The 23,321-nt window shown below is 45.1% G+C and overlaps 1 protein-coding gene and 1 long non-coding RNA gene across 3 annotated transcripts; one reads left to right on the top strand and one right to left on the bottom strand.

The window, feature by feature from the left end:
- Positions 1–913: 913 nt before the first annotated feature.
- On the bottom strand, positions 914–9,476 carry LOC128406335 (homeobox protein Hox-A1-like). The gene is made up of 2 exons (XM_053373643.1): positions 8,710–9,476; positions 914–1,960 (listed from the first exon to the last, which is right to left on the bottom strand). Exons 1-2 carry the CDS (start codon positions 9,317–9,319, stop codon positions 1,608–1,610), a joined length of 963 nt encoding a protein of 320 aa, XP_053229618.1. The 5' UTR covers positions 9,320–9,476; the 3' UTR covers positions 914–1,607.
- On the top strand, positions 8,896–15,087 carry LOC128406341 (uncharacterized). Of its 2 annotated transcripts, none has more exons than XR_008328470.1 (4): positions 8,896–8,991; positions 9,659–9,841; positions 12,807–13,946; positions 14,708–15,087. It is a non-coding gene; the product is annotated as an uncharacterized LOC128406341 (long non-coding RNA). The 2 variants fall into 2 exon arrangements; XR_008328471.1 differs by having other exon boundaries at positions 8,962–9,088.
- The last annotated feature ends 8,234 nt before the right edge of the window (positions 15,088–23,321 follow it).

Genomic DNA, 23,321 nt, shown 5'->3' on the forward strand with positions numbered 1-23,321 from the left:
ATCTTTGCCGCTACACACTCCTCATTCCTAAGGCAATGACTGCTCCTTGTTCTGCCAGCGCTATTTATAGCACAATTACCATCACTGTCGTATTTTGCAAAGAGTCTGTGAATGTTTCTCTTCCTCTCTGTTTAATGAGGAAGTTGTTTTATACTCCAAATTGGGAGAAATTCTTGCCCTGGTATGGGCAAACAGAGCTTTGATGTCATCCAGCTGACATTGCCTTGTGAAAGGAACCACATGCAAGGGACTTTGTCGTTTATCTATTGAATACACAAATGTGGGGAGGGCATAGGTAAAAAACGTAAAGGACCGGGGGGGGGGGCATATTGGTGGGTCAGAGAGGTCTTGGGGATGGGTCTATCTGAGTTACCTTCAGTAAGCCAATATCACAACAAGAAATTCCCCCCAAAGTGTTTTGCTTCTGAGCCAATCCCATGAAGTGACTTATGGATCCTGTTCTAAAACTCCGACAATTGGTCCCTTAAGCTTTGTCTCAGTGAAAATGCACACAGTAAGGCTAACAGGGTCAACACCTGTGTCATCCTCTTGATGGAGACACAGCAGCCAACTCCCAGGGACCAAGGTCCCTGGGGGGGGGAATAAAATATTTGAGGGGCCCACCCCCCAAGTTGGTGGGCATTGCCATTCAAATGGTGTGCATGCACCACACCTGGCAATCCATTATGTGGGGTGGGGCTTACATGCCCCCCTGCTAGAATATCTTATTCAAGTTGGCACCCCTGACTGGAGAAGTTCCTATGAAGAGGTATCCTAAGCATTCCATGGTGTGCTGCTAGAATATTTATCAATAAATATGTTACTAAACATTAATGGAAAGAGATTAATGGAGCCCAAGCCTCCAGTTGCCTCCAAGGAAGTGTATTCTACCCTCCATTTAGAGTTCAGAGGTATCATCAAACTGCATAGACTATTAGATATGAAACTAAACTGTACAGAAGATACAAGACGACACTGGACGTCTAGGTACCTAAATCAGAGCTGGGAATGAAGAATCCACTCCCTTAAAAGGTCATTCTGTGTGCTAGTGCAACCCTATGCCTATCTGCTCAGATGTAAGTCCCATATAAGTGACCTGGGATTAAGTCCCATCAAACTCAGATGGTACCCACTTATTCTGATTAGTAGGGTTGCACTGCTAGGTAACAGGAATGTGGAGGGTAATGACCTGAGACAAGAATGTGATATATATATTAAAAAAGATGGAAGTGTGTGATTCTGTATGCCTAGAACTTCTTTGCCTGAAAATGCCTTGTTAATGCATTTCCTGGGTTTCTTGTGTAACTGCATGTGGGCACATCTCGCTGCAAAAGAACCCTTCCGTTCATCTGAACATCAGAGTATATAAATTATTTTGGATTTTCACCAGGCTGGTCCAGTAAAAAATAGACTGATACGCACACATCCCTACTGAATTTCACCTGACAGCCCAATGTGCTGTTTGTCATATTTGTGATCACAGGGGAACACTGATGTCCTTCCCTATCCTTCTCTGCAAAGATCCCTTACATCCCTTGAAGGGGACTTTGGGACTTACACAACAATGCCAAGCGGCTCAACGAATGCCTCTTTCTTTTCTTTCCCAGTCAAAGAGGTGGAGTGAGGGTGTCCTCATTGCTCCTGCTCGGGGAGGATGCTGGAGAGGCAAGATCTGATTTGTCGGAAGAGGCAGAGCCCCGCCCACTGTGGCCAGTGGCAGTTCCCCACAGTAGGCCTTCTCTCTCTCTTTTCTTCTGCTTCATCCTGCGGTTCTGGAACCAGATCTTCACTTGGGATTCATTGAGAAATAAGGCTGAGGCAATTTCCACCCGGCGGGCTCGGCTCAGGTATTTGTTGAAGTGGAATTCCTTCTCCAGCTCTGTCAGTTGCTTGGTGGTGAAGTTGGTTCTGGGAGACGAGTGGGGAGTTGTCCTGTCTGCTGTGGTACCATGTAACTTCACTAGGAATGAAAAGAAGGAAGCATCACTCAGGTTACTGTTTGTGAATGGTATTCAACCAAGTTTTACTCGGAGTAGACCACTTAGTTGCAATAGTTTGTAATCGTATGATCATTTTGTTTATTATTGCTGCTATTATTTGCCCCAGTCCATTTTCTACTCCAAAAAATCCCACTATGGCTTGAATCCTCTCTCCCGCCCCCCTTTATTTAGAATATTTCTAAACCACTTTATGAAAAAGCTCTCCATGTGGCATACACATAAAACTGGAAAGAAAACACAGCTAAAACCCACAGTCTAATGAAAGACAAATATACATAAAGCCAGCATCATTAAGAACATAAACACACAAGTGTTCACAGAACCATCATAATTAAGAATAGATAAGATCAAGAGAACTTCTTTAAAAAACAGATAAAGGTAACTTAATTATATGTCTAAATTAAATGGCATTAAAAAAAATTTAAGAGCCAGTTTGACCAGATACTAATCAGTCTAGATGCATGTTAAGATCCAATTTTTAAATAGTTTTTGCCCTGAACACCTGAAGAATCTGCAGTGCAGAAAGCTTGCAACATTTTCAATGGCTGTTGGGGCAACTTGCTGTATGGGCAGGCCTGGACTGGCTGTGCCTTGAGGTCAGAACTGGAGGTGTTCAAAGGAGTAGCAGGGTGGGGTGGCGGAAGCAATACTCTCCCTCCTACAAGTTCCTGGTGCATCTCCAAAGCTAATCAGGAAAACCCATTATGCAAACTGTGCTCAGCCATTTTCCCTCCAAGACAGGCTATGTGGTTTGGTTTATACCTACCCTCCTCTCCCAACAGGCAATCCATAGCACAGGCTTCCACAGCCAATGCCGGTGCCTGCTCATTCAGGACTGGGTCAAGCAGCTGTGCCTTTCCCCCTGACCTAAAGCCTTGGTTGGAGTCCGTTCTGCACATGCCCATCACTTCATGCATCTAGCAACAATTTGCATGAGCGAATGAGCTACTGCAGATCAAGCAGCACAGATTGAAACGTTGCATCACCGCAAACACCACACATTTCAGGGAAATGACTAGAATCTGTTCAGGAAATTAGAAATCAAGTGTTGTCTAGGCTTCTTGTATATGCAAGTCTTCAGAGAAGGTTAGAAATCTGGGATAAGAAGGGATGCCGGCTTGGATATTCAAGCCCCATTCCCCATCCCTGCCAATTCTGATACTGCTCTCTCCTCTTTCTGTGTCCCATTTTACACACAACCACAGCAGCAAACCCAAGTTTTCCACTGTGCATTCACCTGGAGGCTACAGCGGAGTGCATCCAGGGCATTCACTGAGGCATTTGCCAACATGCATTGGTGGCATATTTACATATATATTACTTTGCACATTTCAGGATGCCCTTAAGACACCTTAGAAAAATGTAGTGTGTGAAGTTTTCTACGGGAGTGGGGAAGCTGTGGTCCTCTGGAGCTTGCTAGACTCCAACTCCCATCATCCCTGGCCATCATAGGAGCCAAATCCTAGGGGCCGTGGAGGCTCCGGCCCCCACAATGAAATATTTGAGGGAGCCAGGCTCCCTCAAAGTTGATGGACATTCCCATTCAAATGGGGGGGTGTGCACTGTGTCATGTGATCGATTATGCGGGGCAGGGCTTACCTGGGCCCCCCCACAATATTTTCTTCAAGTTGGCACCCCTGCTAGCCATCAGCCATGCTGGCGGGAGCAGATGGGAGCTGGAGACCAAGAGCATATGAAGGACCAAAGTTTCCCCATTCATTCTTCTTTCATCATCAAGTCACTCTCATTCTTCCTGTTGACACTGTCTCAGTTTTTTCCTGTGTCTCATACTTCCTGGAGAGTGTCTCAAATAATTAAATGCTGTGAGGAGAGAGAGGCAGTTAGGGCAAAGGATACCCAGTGCTGACTGGTCCCTGCTGGGACTGGTGGGATGGAAGGTGGGGAGCCCAACAGTAGTGGAACCCATAGCTGTCAACTTTTCCCTTTTCTTGCAAGGAATCCTATTCGGAATAAGGGAATTTCCCTTTAAAAAAGGGAAATGTTGACAGCTATGGTGGAACCTGAGCCAATGACAGGTAGCCAGTGACAACTCAACTAATTCTAGAGTTGTCCTCCCTGCTGAATTCTGCAAGGCCAGGAGGAGGGAGATAAGTAAGAAGGCAAGCAGGAAGGGAGATGGGGGCTGGATGAGAGTAGACTGAGCTCTAGTGGACTAGCCTCGACTGAAGACGCCAAAATGATGCACTCTAAAGAGAAGCAACCAATGAATGGTGGCAAGAAAAGAACATCTTCAGAGGAACACAACAGGATCTTTCTGGATGGGAGGCAGGTATATATCTTCAATAAACAAATAGATAAAACCATCTTGTGTTAGAACACATGGATACCTCAATACCATAACACTTCAATACCTCCAGGGTTGGCTCTCCCCATCTTAATGGACCTGGGCCCTGCGATCATCATCTGAGCCCTTCTTCATGTGCCTCTTCAAAAGCTCCTGAGGGTGGCAACACAAGAATGGCCTTATCTGGGGAATGCTCTCTCCAGGGTGGCTTGCCTGACACCTTCATTACGTACATACATTTTAAGGCACCAGGCAAAAATATTCCTCTTCTCCCCGGCCTTTGGCTAATTAATCAACCTATGGCCTTCTAAACTGTGTGTTGGGGGCGTTGTTTTATTTGTTGTTATGTTGTGCATTTTTGTGCTTTTATACTGTAAACCACCCTGTGATCCTCAAATGAAGGGTGCTATAGAAATGTAATGAAGGAGAAGGAGGAGGACTGCTCCAAGGCTGCCTTCCCCAACTTGGTGCCCCCAAGATGTTGCCAAACTACCCTTCCCATCACCTCTGACCACTGGCGGTGGCAGCTGAGTTTAGTGGGATTTTGAGTCCATATTATCTGGAAGGTTTGGAAGGGTGATCTTGAGTGAAGGAATTGGGCAGGATGGTGTGTGGGTATTCCACCCCCCCCCCAAGAGTTGAACGGTGTTTGCTACCTGTCTTGCTTCCGACACACCAGGATCGCTGCCCTAACAGGAGCTATTAACTCCCTCAGTGCCATAACCATAACTCATCCCGGTTCTAAAGCTAAGGAAACGTCTCTTCAGCTTGGTGGACTGTTTTGGTTTGTCTTAAAAAACAAAACCCAAAACAAAACAAAAGCAACCTTTTCTTTTCCTCTTGTGTTCGGAGGTGTGGAATGGATGTGAGCTAAACTTCAGCTGCCTTGGGCCGAAGGAGCCAACACAACCGTTAGCCAAGGTTTGAAAGGACGAACTCGCTTGAAAGGGGACTGAGTTTTGATAGATGTGGCGGGCCAGAGCAGAGGGCAATGTTGAAAGATCTGAATTATTTTTAGAAGAAAATGGCCTTCGCTTTGAAATGAAACGAAACGTCTTTTTCCCTAGCTCCGCCCCGCCCCATTCTGTCTTATGCAGCTTTCTAAATTGCAGAGACGGAACACGAATTCGACTTCTTCCAAATACGTTGGTATGTCGAGCCATTTAATTCCCCCCACTTACAACGCAGACATTTCTCAAACCTCCGTGCCAGCAAAAGGCAGGCTTTCCTATCCTTGCAAAACATAAGCTTAAAACCCCCCCAAAACCTGCCATTTTTAATATTTGTGTTTTCCACCTCCAGAAAAATAACAAGAAGAAAAGATTCTCCTTAGCGTGACTTACTTTCCCAAGCTTGGAAACAAGCGAATGCACCATTTTTTTAAAGAGTCATATTAAACACAAATAAACACGCTGGCACCATAAAGACATGTCAGTATTTTGGATCAGGTCTCAGCCTATATTAAAAATTATACGCCCGCCACACTTTTCTATTGTCTTTGTTTATCTTCCCCCGTTTCCATGATAAGCAATGGGGAAAGTGTTCATATTGTTAAAGGCAACAACAAACAAAAGGTGTGCGTTTGTTGGTGTGCATGCATATATGTGTGTATGTATATATAATGATATTAAAAGCGTATTATACAGACACGAGGGACCATCAGTTCCTTGAAAGTGGAGAAGTCCTCTGCTTGGAAACAGAGATTCTCCTCCTACCCACCCACCCCAAGATCCACAGAAGAAGACAATATTTCCCCCCGCCGAGATCTCTCTACTATCAGTGATATAGGAAGCCCCGAATAGAGAACGCATCTCGAAGGCTGACAGATCTGGAAAGGCGAAGAATCGTGCCGACCTCCCCCGCTTTCCCTAAAACTTGGAGGAACTTCGGACTTCACAGTGTAAACCAGCTTTAGAAAATTTCGACACAAATTAGATGTCTTCCAATGAATTACTTTGTATTCTTTCTCTTCTTCTTCTTCTTCTTTTTTTAGCCTTACCCCCCCCCCCAATAGCTATATAAAATGACGTTTTTTGTCTGTATGTCCTCTTAATGGTTTTGGAAACAATTTTTAAAAAATCCTAATTTAGACATTAAAAAAACACCCTATAAAACAAGCAAGTAAACCCCACCGCCAGTCGCGAAGCAACTTAATCTTATTGCCCCACGGGAGGAGGAGAAAAAGGAGACGAAGAGTTGGATCTTTTCGGATCGAATTATATTCAGGAGCACAAGGAATCCTCCAGAATAAATTTCACAAGGCGAATCGAAAGAAAGTATAGTAGTTCGGGAAAGAAAATGGTTCCATATTCTCTCTCTCTCTCTCTCTCTCTCTCTCTCTCTCTCTCTCTCTCTCTCTGTGTGTGTGTGTGTGTGTGTGTACACATTATATGCATCATTAAGAAGTTCGCACACCAAATTTTTTCTGGATGCGGGGGCACTGAAATCTGTAGCCCGTTTCTCTCCGATTTCTGGCTTCCGGGGCTCCCTTTACGCGCGCCGTTTACGGCGAAAGGGAGACGACCAAGACGCGCGCCTATCAAAGTATCCAATTGCTCTCCGCTTTGGAGTTGGAGGAAGTTTGGTCTCCCAGGTCGGAATGCGGGCGGGCGCCCTCTTTGAGGGGTGGGGGATGTCGTACATTGTCCAGTTTGGTTAATGATTCCTTAATCTTGCAGCCTTTTCCCGTTCAAGGGCTTAACAACTGATCCCGGTTTGGGGCTGGGAGAGCCCTACTCCCGAGTCTACCACCTCCGAAAGGACGAGACTGGCTACCGTGGTTCTGTTTCATTTTGGAGACATACTTTTCTTGTCTTCTCCCTCCCAGAGGGAATGTCTGAGTGTGTGTATAAAGTCTATTACCCACCCACCCCAAAAACAAAATAACCGCAGAAAGGACAAACTGGTCGAGGAACAAACAAACAAGCCCCAGTCACAAAACAGCAACAAGAACGCTCAGCTCTCCCGAATCCCGTTGGGAACAACAGCTATATTAAATAAAGAAATCTCTATCCAGCACGTTGTAACTTTGCTTGACTTTAGAAACTTTCAGGCCCTGGTGATCCCACAGAAAGAAAGGGGCGCGCGGATCCAACATGGACCGTGAAAGATTTTGCTTCTGATCCCAACCTGTTGTTTGGAAGTTCAGCAGACTTTCAGAAATTTCTCCCCACGCCCCCCAAATCCATGAGGACTAGCCTGCTATTTGGCAACAAACGAGCACTATACACAAAATTCGCACATGCATCAAGAGGTCACGTGCGTGTTAAGATCTGCTGGCAACAGCCGTGTCAAAAGAATCTAGAACTCGCATCTCCTCGTCAAGAGACAATTTCACCTATTTTTAAATGTATTTGTGTTGGGGTGGTTAAAGTTCGCCAGGCGTGGATGGTGTAGCGCTGACAGATTGAAATGGACCAAGTTGGGGGGGAAAGGGGGGAGGACTGGGAGAAAGAAATTGATCCTTTCTGAAAATATCTGAATGGTTCCTTCTCCCACGATTTCGTGTGTCGGAAGGAGGGTCAAAATTATGCTACATTTAACATTCCGATATCTTAAACATATTTATTTGGGAGTAACTCCTTTGGGGGGGGGGGAGAGAGTTTACCAGGAAGTTTAACTTTAGCTGCAGTCGAAACCCGTTAGTATCCGTGGTGCGCTGCCGATACTTCAGTCTGTAAGGTTTGCTGCTATCGGATTTTAATCCGATATAATGGCAAAAGCACTTTTGAAAGGTCGTTACAAAGTTTCCGCCTGTACTTTGGTGGATGTATTTTTTATTTTTATTTTACATCTATCTATCACATTCAGAACAAAAACTGGGCATTAAAAAACCCCCGAAATACACATATTATTTTGAAACAATAAATTGCCAGCGTTTTCATGATCGCCTAACCGTCGATTCCTAACCAAATGCTTGCTTGAGGGCACCCATTCTGAACAGTAAATAGTTAAAAATTCTCTCTGAATGGGTAACTTGAAGGGAAATTACCCCTCGCGTTATCCTTTCAAAGAGAGATCTAAGACCCCCGTTTAAAGCCAAAACGAACATACAACAAAAATCAGAACAAAACGCTGTTTATTTTTTATTTAAGGATTGCTCTCTCTCTCTCTCTCTCTCTCTCTCTCTCTCTCTCTCTCTCTCTCTCTCTCTCTGGCTCTGCCTCAAATCCTTATGCTCCGAGAATGCTAAATCGCCTTCGCATTAGCCGTGAGAATAAGTTATTACAATCGCCAAACGTGAGCTGCTTAGAAATCAGACGCCCAATGGATACAGACATCTCCGCGCGTGATAGATGACTTTCTATTACCAATTTGAGGTACCTGGAGTATCCGGTGATGTTGCGCGCGCGCCAGCTACTCATCCAATTAGATCCGAGCCGGGCCTGCTCGCCAACAACTCACCTGTTCTTCTTCGGGGCGGATTCCTCTGAACTTTCATCCATTCAAAAGTTTCCATCTCTCCGCCAACCTCCCGAGGCGGACCCCGCCCCTGCCCTTGGGCTCTCCAAGAGTCTCTCGAGCTGACGGGCTGAGCCAAGAGGATGTCCTCTTGGCTACCTGAGTACTGGGGGTCCACCAGCCGAGCCCCGAAGGGATGCCCTTCTGGGAAACAAGCTGGGTACACCGAGGAAGAGGAGGAAAAAGAAGAAGAAGGAGCGGGGAAGTCTCTGTCCCCATAGCTAGGTGGGTAGGGGGCACCGAGGGAGTTCGGATTGCAGCTGGACGGGGGAGAAGTCACTCCGGATCTACCTACGGCGGGCGGGCTGGGCCCAGCCCAGAGGTAATCGTGGGGTGGGCGAGGCATGCGAGAGGAGTGATGGGGCTGGTTGGCTGGGGAGTGGGGAGGAGAAGGTGCCCCTGGGAGATCCCGCCCCATCTCCTCGCCTCTGTCCCCAGAGCAGCAGCAGCAGCGCTGCCTCTCCGGCTGTCGCTGCCTTCCAGAGAGTGTCCCCGTGAAGTGGCCACTGCCCCCTGCCCCACACACCAGCTCTAGGAAGGGGCGATCCGTCATCCTGCCTTAATGGGCTTCCCTGCCCCTTTCGCCCAGCTCGGCGTCCCCCCCCACCCCCACCTTTGGACCTGCTTTCACCATGTCAAATTGGACATTTCCCTACCCTCACCGCGCACTTCCCAAGGAGGCGGGGGTGGGGGGCTAGAAGCTCTGCGCGCAGAGATTTGCGTGATGTGCGGGGGGGGGGCGCAGAGAATGTTGGCTGAGACAAGAAAGCCAGCTGAAATTCGATACATTGAGAGCCACGTGACGGGCGCTTGGCCAATGGACAAGGTTCACTAAGGGGTGGGGGGGGAGGCACTGTTTGATGAGCTAATGGCAGCAATTTGTAATTTTCAGTCTCTCTCTGGGCAAACATACAAGAGGGATGAGAGAGAGAGAGAGAGAGAGAGAGAGAGAGAGAGAGAGAGAGAGAAGTGGTGGCGCTTCTGCAACTGATCTCTCTCTGGGCTGCGAGAAATGGACGCACTCATATCTCCTCCCCATCCCCATCCTGCTGGAATATCTACCGGGAAGCTAAAGGTGAGTCCATTTTTATTCCGTCTGTTGCATCTTCAGAGCGGGTTGTCTCCTAAAAGAGCATCTCCTCCCCCCCTCTAAGTCCCCACACTCTCTCCCTCCTTCCGAAAGCGAATCTCGGTGCCATTAAGTACCCAGCCATAATACACCGTTTCATCTTAATTTAGCTGATGAAGTTTGCAATTACTTTTTGCAATGAAAATAGATGCGCAGGGTTGGATAGCTGTGCCTGCATGTGCGCGCGTGGTGGTGATGGGGGGGGGTAGGGTGCGAGGAGGAGCTGAAGTAAGCGAGAGGACCGCAAACTTTGTGACATCTCTCAAAAGTGGGGTGGGGAAGAGGGAGACGGAGACACTGCGAAACACCGTCACGACTTTTTCTGCAAATAAAGCTTGCATGTGGAGGGCCTGAGAGTATCTATTTAAAAAGGGGGAAAAACACTCACCCGGATCTATTAGAATTGCAAATGAAGGTTACAAAAAAGTAAAATAAAATAAAAACCCTCCCCCAGGCACACATTCGCAATGCAACCTGTCTCTTGGAAGGGGTGTGTGTGTGTGTGTGTGTGTGTGTGTTGTTGTTGTTGTTGTTGTTGTTTTGGTTTTACATTGGCAGATTCTCCTGTAAGTTGGTTGGGTAGGATATTTCTAATTGAAATAAAAACAATTGCCTGTATTTTGAGAGGGAATCCATGGAGCGTAGAAAATGCAACAGAAGATAGGGACGGCAGAAGTATATTTAAATGCCTACTTCTAATGTACAGTTAAATTCATCTGATGAACGATGGGGGCAATAGCAGGTAGGGCCCACCCCCAATATTTTGAATGTAATAATGTTATTGGATTAAGATAGGAATCTTTGAGCTGCAGAGCCATATATAACTGATATAAAACAGTAATAACATCTCTTAAAAATAAAAACTGGCTGTCCATGTGTTCTGTATTCCAGGCACGTTTCCTAGAGCCTACCATTCTTACTTCCAAGAAGTATTCATCTAAATCCCTATTAATAAGGGACAGTTACAAGTTAATTGGCATTAAAATAATTCATTTCAATTTGTTAATATTAAATGAACAGATAGCACGCTTGCTTAAAACCAACTCATGTACAGCTTTTCTTTATTGGCACGATTATGGGAGAAACGGGGGGAGGAGAATTGCTGGGAGGTCTGGAGAAACTTATGTGGTGGTGAGTGCGTGTGGCACCTTTGATCATGTGATGACTGCAATATCAAGTGACACCCTACATATGTGAAAACTTTAAAAGCCGTCACAGATGGAACAGCACAGAGGTTTTATCCCCCCTAAAATGCAGTGCTGTTTAAGGGAGGCAGTTCACATATTCAGCTACAAGTACATCAAGTAAGTAACCTAGTGCTGTTCATGTGAGCTAGAGTTCAGTTTTGCCACAGAGAACTTCACAATTCAAAGGAATTCTTATACACAGAAATACACTTGAGTGTCAGGAATACATAAATGTTTAACTTCCCCATCTCAGAGCCTGCTATAAAGCTCCACCATTCATTAAAGAAGCCTCCCTCCACTGAAGAAGAAAAATGAAAGTTTCACAATGCACATTCATGTACATCACTGTTTCTTACGTGAACTTCCTCCAGTGAAAAGAGATTTTTATTGAAGGTGATGCAGAATCTCTGTCATGGTTAGTTGCAGTCATCCAAGTGTGCTTGTGAGAATGCATCCTGACATTGTAAAGATTTGAGCACCATGGAGAAAGCACTGGAAATTGCTTCTGTGGGCTAGTTCACATGAGGATGCTAGTTGCTCCTTAGGTAAAGGTAAAGGGACCACTGACCATTAGGTCCAGTCGTGGCCGACTCTGGGCTTGCGGCGCTCATCTCGCTTTATTGGCCGAGGGAGCCGGGGTACAGCTTCCGGGTCATGTGGCCAGCATGACTAAGCTTCTTCTGGGGAACCAGAGCAGCGCACGGAAACGCCGTTTACCTTCCCGCTGGAGCGGTACCTATTTATCTACTTACCCTTTGACGTGCTTTCGAACTGCTAGGTTGGCAGGAGCAGGGACTCACCCCGTCGTGGGGATTCGAACCGCCAACCTTCTAATCGGCAAGTCCTAGGCTCTGTGGTTTAACCCACAGTGCCACATGCGTCCCTTTTAGTTGCTCCTTAACTGCACCTTAAATTGATGACCCGTGAATGTGCCATCAAAGACAGGATTTACCACTGATTTACCTAGAAGGTTCCATGGAAGTTGTGATGAGAAACCATGTGATGTAAACACATGTGCTCTTTGCTTCCACAGTGGCTATTTCACATGAAAAGTCCATTCGCTGAACGAGCTTTCTCTGTGGACCAACCCCCATGGATTGGTCTGCCTCCACCCCAGAGCTCTTTCCTTCTCCAGAATCCAGTGTGAGCTTCCCAATTGTTATTATACAGCATAGTCTTCCTCTTATTTGTAGAAAATGTTCAGGTATCAACCAGTGGCAGATTTAGCTGATGAAATGTGGACTCTAATCACTACTCTGCCTTTGAGTTGCATCTCAGCCTTCATGCCTCTGCCTGTAAAATTGGAGTCACTGGGAATGAGCAGATTGGTAAACATTTGATATCTTAATCCTAGAAAAGTTTTATCTCTGGTTCTACATGGCCCTTTCTGATGTCCTTGAATAAGATTTGAGGAGTTCATACCAAGCTCTTAAAGTGTGCTCTCACTTTTAGATGTTTCCTTATAACTAGGAAGTCTAATCAAATCCTGAAACCCCACATCCTAGCATTGATTTTATTGGAGAGGGTGAATCTTCTGCTGTTGGAATCCATTAGGTTTCAATTCTGCCTCCCCCTCAGCTGGGTTGGTGAGGTATCCTGTTTCCCATCTGTTTATTTCTTGCAGAGCTAAACTGTGTATTATGGGGTGGGGTGGTGAGGAGGGAGGGAAGGAGGAGAGCTTGATTAATACTTACAGAATTCTGCCTCTCTAATTCATTCAGCAGCATTTCTTCCTCGTTGCCTGTCAGCTGAAACCTGAATGCAGATGGGACCTGGATTGCCTGCCATAGATGTCAGAAAGAGAGAGAGAGAGACCTGGTGGCAAATATATCAACAACAAAAAATAAGTCAACATGTGCTTCGGTCTTTTGCCTTCTGCAAATACAATCAGAGATGATGGGCCTGTCTTTTGCCAACGCACCTGTGCTCTCACACACATGCAGCCACTGGATTATGCCATTGGGCTAAAGCCACAGAAAGCAACTTGTGGCATCATTCTTCTGCCTAAAGACAGGAGACAATATGACATAGCTCTGTTCTTAGACCCAGAGCTTATCAGGCTTCGCCATGAATATTTCCCCCCTCTACTGATGCAAATGAAGGGTTGTTGTTTTTTAAAAGAGTTTTGCTTGTTGCTTCACTGATTTGCTTGCAATGTTTATACTGTTCAGTGTTTTCTGTTTATTTATTGCTGTAACTTGCCTTGTGAAGGTTATACCTTGAAAGGTGAGATACATTGCAGTCTTTACACCTGGCATGGATAGTTGGTGCTCTTTATGCTAAGGTTGCAGGTTCAATCGCCATATGGGGCAGCTGCATATTCCTGCATTGCAAGGGGTTGGACTAGATGGTCCTCAGGGTCCCTTGCAACGCTACAGTGCTATGATTCTATGGTTCTTGGACCTCTCCCCAAACTATACCCTCTTCCTCCAGGCCAGACATACACCTTTGACATTGCCACCCCCCCCAAGTGTTTTTGCCTGGCTGGAATGTGTCCTTGAATTCTGATGATGTCTCTTGCTTGTCTGGTTGGAGGGGTATGTGAGTGTATGTAGAAACTAGTCTACTGCACAAAGGTAAAATTTTGCTCCACCCACTTTTGCCTCTGGCTCCTCCCACCACTGGAATGTGGCCCCTAAGTATGTGGCCCTCAGCTGGAAAAGGTTCCTTATCCTTGCTGTAAAAATCAGTGGCCTTTCTCCAGGTAAGTGGGAATAGGGTTGCAGCCTAAAAAAATAAAAATAAAAATATGTCCCTTACAGACTGGAATGTGACTTATTATTTGCCAGGCATGGAATGGAGGGAGGGGAAGGGTACATGATGGGGAACCACATTTTACAAATATTCTTAGCAGAGTACCAGCTGTATGTATGTGTGTGTGTGTGTGTGTGTGTGTGTGTGTATATATATATATATATATATATATATATATACACACACACACATACAGTGGTGCCTCGCAAGACGAAATTAATTCGTTCCGCAAGTTTTCTCTTCTTGCGAGTTTTTCGTCTTGCGAAGCACAGTTTCTCATAGGAATGCATTGAAAATCAATAAATGCGTTCCTATGGAAACCGCCTTCAGACCAGGTCCGGGGACAGTCTGTCCCCCGACCTCTTCTGAAGGCTGGGGGGGAGACAAGGGCTTTTCTTCCCACCGTCAGCCTTCAGAAGGCTGTTCTGAAGGCTGGCGGTGGGAAGAAAAGCCCTTCTCCTCACCTCCCACCCCGCAAGCTCCGGGGACAGGAGGGCTTTCCTCCCAACTGCCAGCATTTTAAAAGCCCCCAGGACAGCGGAGACTTCTCCGCTGTCCCAGGGAGATCTGAAAATGCTGGCGGGCGGCAGTGAAGCCTTCGCTGCCGCCCGCCAGCATTTTCAGATCGCCCCGGGACAGCGGAGAAGTCTCCGCTGTCCCGGGAAGGCAGGCGGGGGGAGCAAAGACTTTTGCCCCCCGCCGGCCTTCAGAAGAGGTCCAGGACCTCTTCTGAAGGCCGACGGAGATTTCCCTATGGGCTTTCTTCTTGCGAAGCAAGCCCATAGGGAAATTCGTCTTGTGGAACGACTCAAAAACGGAAAACTCTTTCGTCTTGCGAGTTTTTCATTTTGCGAGGCGTTCGTCTTGCGAGGCACCACTGTATATATATCTCCTAAGGAGCCTCTCACCCTGTCTGAACCACACACAATCTCATTCTGTTCTACTTCTGTGTGGATTTTCACTATACGTGTCAGGGGTGGGTGCCTCAAACAGCTCAGTAATAACTCACACGGCATCAGTGAAGTTAACTTTTTATTCAAAGAAGCAAACAGCTCAGGAGGCCAGGCCTGGACTGCTCTCTGCCATAGACTCTCCCTGCTCACGAAACCCTGTTGCCTTTTCTGCTTCCGACGCCTCCTCCACCCAGTCTGCTCCCTCTTCTCCATCTGACCACTTATCATCATCCCACCACCAATTCCTTGGCTCTGAGCCTTCTTCCCTTTGGGGGTTCCCCAACTGATAATAATAATAATAATTAATAATAATAATAATAAAAATTTTTATTTCTACCCCGCCCTCCCCAGCCAAGACCGGGCTCAGGGCGGCTAACCAATAATAAAAACAAGTTGATTAAAATACAATTTAAAAAACTAGTTGATTAAAATACAATTTAAAAAACAAGATTAAAATACAACATTAAAACATTAGGATGCAGCCTCTTCACAGGAGGAGAAAGGAAAAAGAAAGAGGGGGAGGGAATCAAACTGATTCTAAGCCAAAGGCCAGGTGGAACAACTCTGTCTTACAGGCCCTGCGGGATCTGATATGTTTGTCTTTAGTGATTGAGGTGTTCTTTGTACACATGTACATCTATGAAAATTTCTTGTCTTTTTCCATGCTCCTGGTGAATGCCATGTAATTGGGGAGACGTCCCTATTTTACTAATGTCCACTATTGGAACATGCACTGCAGAAGCAGCTGGATTTCAGAAAAATTAAGAATTCCCCAATGATTTTTGCTTCCCTGTGGCTGCTGAAAACAGGGGGGGAAACCTCTCCTTGAGCATGGCAAAAGGGAGGCAGTCCAGAAGGGCTCTAAATGTGGAAACTGCTACCTCTTCATGTTAGCTATGCTTCTCTTACAGATTATCACCAAGAAAAAGAGTGAGGAGAGTTGCCCAGCCCTCAGCTATGCCACACTCAGCTAGCTATCAGTAGAGAAAGCTGAAAACCCAGATGCTCCTGAGCCAGATTCAAGTTGTACTTTGCACAGAAACTATGTGTCTGAGGGATCATGAGCAAGGACAGTGAAGGCAAACAGAAGACTGCTGTGGACACAGAATACCCGATTGATTGCACCGATGGATCATGACTTTGATGCACAAATAAGACATGGGTGGAGAGCTCAGGTGGGGGGCGATTCCATAAGTTCACCTGGTGAAGCAGACAGATGAGATAATAATAATATTTTTTATTTATACCCCGCCGTCCCCAGCCAAGGCCGGGCTCAGGGCAGCTAACAAGCAATAATAAAAACAAGTTGAATGAATACAGCTTAAAAACAAGATTAAAATACAACAATTAAAATATTGATACATTAAAATATTAAAACATTAAAATGCAGCCTCATCACAGGAGGAGAAAGGAAAAGGAAAAAGAAAGAGGGGGAGGGAATCGAATTGGCTCCAAGCCAAAGGCCAGGCGGAACAACTCTGTCTTACAGGCCCTGCGGAAAGAAATCAGATCCTGCAGGGCCCTGGTCTCATGAGACAGAGTGTTCCACCAGTGTTGAGAAGGCCCTGGCTCTGGTTGAGGCTAATCTGACTTCCTTAGGGCCCGGGACCTCTAGGGTGTTGCTATTTATGGACCTTAAGGTCCTCCGTGGGGCATACCTGTATGCCTCTGCATCCAGCCAGTCCATTACAATATGCTACTTTGGGTACCAATCTTTGCTTTCTAGAATATAAATAACTAAGTACATACATAACATTGAAAGAGGAGCTGCCTCTGTTAAACTGGGAAGGTTGAGACATATGCTTGTGCATATGTTGCACAAGATTTTGCCATGCATTTAAATATTTAGCACAATGTTTATTAAAAGAAGGGTGGGAGTAGGTCATGCCAGCTTCAGAAAATTGATGTTTTTCAATATCGGGGAATATTAACAAGATATTGCACCAGGCAGCTGCTTGTCAGCCAGCCCACAGGAGTAGTAAATGAAGTATGGGAAGTTTAAAACTTGAGAGTGTTTTCTTCTTTGACCAGGCTTGGCTCCAACAGTCCATTGCCCTGTCCAATATAAGCTGTGTGCATGTTATGGCTCAGTCAGCAAAGCAGAGACCTTTGCACAAGGAAACAATTGGCTGGATCCAAATGTTCTTTTTCTTAGATGGAATCCTTCTTTCAGAGGAAGGGACTCTTTGGATTTAACGCACTGCAAGCATATGATGCCCCAAAGATCATGCATTCTCAAGAGTCATTTGGGAACAGAAACCACTATATCACTTCTCCTTCAATCAAATAGGAAGAGGCAATGTTAAAAAGTAGCCAAAGCCTACATCGATTTCCCCTCCCCAATGGCTTAAATTTTGCTTTCACTGGACCATTTTTGGAGGGGGTGGATTTGCTGTATAGTGACTGAAAGGGTTACCTTCCTGTATTTCTTGTGGAAATATGCAACAGATAGTAAAGGGTGGGGTGGGAAAAAGAGAACTTAAAACAATCATTTGCTGCATTAAAAAAAAAATCTATATATTAACCCCCACTTTTATTCAAGGTGAATAGTATGTGTATCGTTATTAATTTTATTGTATTTTATTATCCATTATATACTGCTCTGCTGAGAGCCCATTGGCCTGAGAATGCGGGAATAATAATAATAATAATAATAATAATAATAATAATAATTCTATAGTTAGTATGCACAGTATTTTTTCCAGCTTTAGAAACATGGAACATTTATCCCCCCCAAAAAAAAACCATCAAGAAAAAGCCCAGTTTCCACTGTGTGCAATAATAAACTTTATGCAAATTTATGTATTTATTCCATTTACTTCTATCCAGTTTTTCTTCCTGCAGACTCCCAAAGGGGCTTATGTAAATAATCGAATTAAAATAAAACCATAATGAAATGTCAGTAAAATATACAACTAAAACCAACAATCAGCTAGTCAAATGATAGAAAGATACAGGTAAACAATTTTAGCTGAATATGATATCCAGCGCAGCATTATATGTATCTAATCAGAAATTAGTCCAATTGAGCAAAAAAGGGGCATACTTTCAGCTCAGTGGGTTCAGGACTGCAGCAAAAATGCTGCTTTTAGTCCATGAAGCATCAGATGAAAATGAGAAAGGTCTTCCTCTCCCTTCTCAAAAACTTGCATTGGCCTGGCCTGGCCCACAGCTCCACCGGAACCAATTTCTTTTTGGAAAAGTGCCACACTTATGGAAAAAGCCCAAGACCTACTGATCTTCCACTAATCTTCTGCTGGCAAGGACAATGCAACAGAGCCAATTATAAATAAAAGATGTCTGATTTTAATAAATATGGGTCTGTTTTCAAGATTTGCATTGTTTGTCAGTGGTCTGGGACCCTAAGAAACAACACACTCTAAGGAGTGAAGCTGAGGTTAGAACAAAACAATGATGTACATATCTACTCATAAGTCCTATTGACTTCAATAGGCCTTACTCCCAGGTAAGTGAGTACAGGAATATAGACCTGTATAATACTATTGTCTAATGATCCATTCAGGCATTCTGCAAAAGTACTCCAGGGCTGAAACTAATCTTCATTTCACCTGGGTCAAAGACCCAGTTTGGGGTGTGTGTGTGTGTGTGTGTGTGTGTGCGCGCGAACACACACACACACACTCTTGTGTACAAACACCATCTGGGAGCCTTAATGGCACCCCTCTTGGAGGCTTCACCTGGGACAAAATACCTGGCTAGCCCACCCACCCCCATAGCTGCAGCCCTGAGGTACTCCCCTATTGTTGCTTTCTAGAGTGCCCCCTACCTTGCTATGGTAGAAGGTCTGAAATGGATAAACCTGCAAATTAGATACTCCTGGAAACCTGAGCAGGAGCAAAACCAAATGGACCCATTTCAGCTTATTTGGAATAGGTGAGAAATTGGAAGTATTTTTGAACTCAGAAGCTGATGTACCAAGAAGACGGTGGCTGTGAGTGGGATGACCTAGGGGGCCTGAGCCCAGGGTCTTTCTTGGTGGACCCCATACTTCCTGCCCTTTCCCACCCATTTTTTAAAAATGCCTCATTCCTTTCCTTACAGGCTCTCTGAATACATTACAAAGCACAATGTGGGAAAGAGCTGAGCCACCTGCCACCTCACTTTGCTCAGAGGCACCAGTGGAAGACCTCAAGTTACAGATTAACCCATTTCAGATCCATAGATCTAGACATAGATTTTATCGTTTGCTTTGGCTCTGAGTGCAACCTGAATTATGAGGTGAATAAAGGGATGTGGGTGAGGTTTTCACATGCCTGAGTTGGATTTCACTGCTCACAAGATCTCTTGAGATAGATCAACGACTCCTTAAATCTACGAGTCATTCTGTGGGCTGGGGTGCCTCCCCATTTGCCATTTAAAATAAGGTGACTTCTGAATGTTTCATTTTCTTTCCACAAAGCAAAACGAAGGCCACTAGGGAAATGCTCTGTGCTTGAGGGGTTGTCCACACTTCTGCACCCCTAGAAAGCTCGGGTCCTAGTGGTTTCCTGCTTCCCTGCCACTTCCCTTAGGAACATCCGCTCTTTACTGCTGAAACTGAGCAAACATCAGTCTGCAGAAAACCCCATTGACCGTTGCTCCGATTCAGCAGTGAAGAGCAGGTTTTCCCTAGGGGAAAGTGGCCAGGCAGGAATATGTGTGGACAAGCCCTAAGTCAAAACAGAGCAGAGAGGTTGGAGAATCTTTCATTTTGACTGACAGGTCCAGGTTTTAATCACATTGAATTATTTTCTGAGGGCACTCCAACCACAGCAATTTAGGAGAGTGTTTGCTTTTCGAGTGGCGGCTGTACTTTTGTGACCCCTGTACAAGAAAGAGCCCTGGAAGAGCTCTGGGACCCATGGAATCCTCCCCAATCACTTTCTGTTTCCTTTCAAACAATAGAAAACCAACGCTTCACTCAAATTGTTTTCATCCCGCTCTTTTTGTTATGTACTGAAGTTCTCACCCTGGGCCAGCAGGGGGATACTGTAGATAGTTTTCACTCAGGTCCACATATGCAAATAAGGGATTGAAAGTGATGTTCAGTGATTGGGTAGTTACAGAAAGTTGTTACAGTTACGTTGTACTGGAGCTCTATATAAGCAGGCTGGCTGAACCCTTCAGTTCAGTTCTGTTCTGACCTGTGAATAAACAAGAGCTGTTTGGAGAATCGCTGTGTCGTCTGACACTTTTCTTTCTGGTTCATGTTAACTTCGTTGTATTCACAAACTTCCAGGAGAGCTCCATGTAAGGTAATTCCACTCAGTTCACTTGTAGGGCTTTCTGTGTGATTGATTTGTTCCTTTTTATTTTCTGTTTTCCAACAATGCCTACTCTGTTTATTATTATTTGTCCCATTTAGTTTCTCTCATTTTTCGCAATCTTCTCTTCCAGTCCTTCCACCAACACTTGCTTGTGCTTGTTTGATGCCTTTTATTCATTTCCATTCCACCCCCCTCCAAATTTCAGTTTGCATGTTCAAAATGTCACCTTTCTGTCTTCAGTTTTGGGGTACCTATAATTTCACTACATTCAATGTATTCATATTTTCTTCCTTCCCCCTCAAAAGCTCCTCTGCCCACATTCAGCTAAACTGGATTGGCCCTGAAGTAAGCTCCAACTTTCATTGCTTACTGAGAGCTATGTAATTATTACTGTTACTCAGGACCACCTCCCATCATACCACCAGTTTACAGACTGTTCACCCATAAAAAAACCTAAGGCAAGTTAAGTGATTTCTATTTTACCTATCCCTGAATGGTAAGGTCTGCCCAAGTGAGAGAACCACTGCACTTGTTATTCTGAAAGTTGGCTGGTTTCATCCCCTTGGAATGGGCAAATAAACTGCAAATTGCACCCAATTCCAGCATAAAATTGAAAGCTAGATACTTTTTATCTTTTTGAAAAAATAAACTTTAGAAGATTCCTTGAATGAAAATTCCTGCCTGAAATCTGGCCAACTTAATCCAGTCGGAGAGGCTTCTTAGCCTGCAAATTTCATTCACTTCTGTGAAAAGGGAAAAAAGCCAGTTATTTTTAGATTCTCCATTATAATCAAATAGGGTTGGGTGAACAGAGCTTCTAATTAACAGATGTGATTCAGAGTGGCATAGGCAAACTCGGCCCTCCAGATGTTTTGGGACGACAATTCCCATCATCCCTAGCTAACAGGACCAGTGGTCAGGGATGATGGAACTGTAGTCTCAAAACATCTGGAGGGCCGAGTTTGCCTATGCCTGATTCAGACTCAAATAACAAGATGAACTGAAAAGACACAGAGCAGATCCCAAACAGATCAAGTTGCTTTTAATGCTACACATACAATATACAAGGTGAATCTTGTGGCCACCACACATCATTTGATAGATACATAGGCTTAAACATCTTTAGATGTTATGACACACACACACACACACACAAAATATTAATCAAATATTTGGTTATTCAGAGAAAAGCTGGTGAATTAACACCCTCAGAATTTGCATAATTTTCTTAAGTCATGATGAGACAGAGTTGGATAACAGCCATGTTTAATGCGTACAAGAATGGGGATCAGCTATTGCTTCTTCATCCCAGATTTCTAGCTGTAATCTGATGCCCGTAAGCACTCAGCAGAGACTCAGGCTACAACCCAGGTGCTGGCATGTAGGTGGTTAAGATGAAGCATGGATCCCTCTGCACTGGCCTCTGCCTGTGGAGAGGAGCATTGCTGGTGAGGGGAGTGCCGCTGCAGTAGAAGCCGAGCTTCTACCGAAGCAACTGGGAGGCTACCATCTCCATGGGGGGATGGGGGACAGGGGCTTAGAGGAGTCGGATCCTGTCCCCTATGCTGTGTCAACCTGGAGTGGGTGCAGCAATAACCTCTGGGGAAAGTGCCACCCCACCGTCTGTCCTGACTGGCAGGAGTTGACAGGGCTTATGAATTGTTGTTGTTGTATTTACACAATCTGAGTGGATTGTCCCAGCCACTCTGGACTTCGGATGCAGCAGTGACTCTACCACTTTGATAGTCCCCTGGCCAGGTTAGGAGCACTCAGCCCTTCAGTCTGTATTTCCACCTTCAGTCCAAGTCTAAATGCAGGTCTCAAGCCTTCAAGATCCAGCCCATTATTATTTTTAAAACAACCTTTCCCCCATTTCATGCACCCACCTCCTGCCTTGAGTAACATCTCAAAGTTTGGCATACTCAGAAGCTTACGTACTATTTTGCTTCAGTTTGGTTTGTCTTAATAACAGAATTGATGCTTTTGAATTCTGGTGCTGGAGGAGACTCTTGAGAGTCCCATGGACTGCAAGAAGATCAAACCTCTCCATTCTGAAGGAAATCAGCTCTGAGTGCTCAATGGAAGGACAGATCGTGAAGCTGAGGCTCCAATAGTTTGGCCACCTCGTGAGAAGAGAAGACTCCCTGGAAAAGACCCTGATGTTGGGAAAGATGGAGGGTGCAAGGAGAAGGGGATGACAGAGGATGAGATGGTTGGACAGTGTTCTCGAAGCTACCAGCATGAGTTTGACCAAACTGCGGGAGGCAGTGGAAGACAGAAGTGCCTGGTGTGCTCTGGTCCATGGGGTCACGAAGAGTTAGACACGATTAAACAACTAAACAACAACAACAACAATAACAGTACTGCCCAACTGTGACTTTCAGATAATTTTTCTCTTTCTTCTAAACCAACGCAGCTACCTAAAAATATTTTTTAAATTATATGCTATCTCAACCTTTTTTCTTTATTCTGCAAACCTGATGACAAGCAACAAGTCTTTCAAGGCTGCAACCCTTCCATTTGCGACTTCAAAACGACAGAAATCATTTCCTGGTGTGATTTATAAACTGCATACAACCTATTTTGTACCTGAACCATTTCCCCCTTTCCCCAGCCAACCTCAATTTCCATTAAGGTACATCTGCCTGCTGCATGTGCCTGAGAACAATCTGATTTGAGATTTGCCCAAGAGGAGAAAGAGGCATGTGGTGGGTTTTTCAGTCCCCCAATGCTTCAGAAGGAAGAAGATGGTGCTTTGTTTGACACGCTGCTCTCTTATTGCCTGGGCAGGGCACAGAGGCCTTCAAAGATGCTGCCAGAAAATGCAATAAGAGACCAGCAATGAACCTTCTCTTCTTCGCCCCACCCTGCTTTATCCATCTTGTGAGTTGTAAACGATTCTGTATGGGGGAAATTGGCCTAACTGGAGACAGTATTAGTATAAATATTGCTCAGGCTTTCTGTCATTTCCTTTCAACGCCGTTCTGCAGCAAATTGAGCTTCCCGTTTTAAAGCAAGAGGCGGCGGAGATTAAAATGATAGATGCTATTTAAAGTTGCTCTAACTCTAAGACGACATAAACGCTTTGCCTATCTGCAATTCTCGTCTCTTTCGGAGAGGCAGAGCTCTGAGAGATGTGGTGCAAAGGAAAACTTCTCAGAAATGCAGAAACTTGGCTGATCTCCCCAAGGCAAGTGGTGATAGTAGTGCATGTGTGATGCGCATCCTCTGGCGGAGCTTCTGGATGCCTTGAGCATGAGCTCTG

Source organism: Podarcis raffonei, chromosome 2, assembly GCF_027172205.1.
Source record: "Podarcis raffonei isolate rPodRaf1 chromosome 2, rPodRaf1.pri, whole genome shotgun sequence".
Lineage (NCBI taxonomy): Eukaryota > Metazoa > Chordata > Lepidosauria > Squamata > Lacertidae > Podarcis > Podarcis raffonei.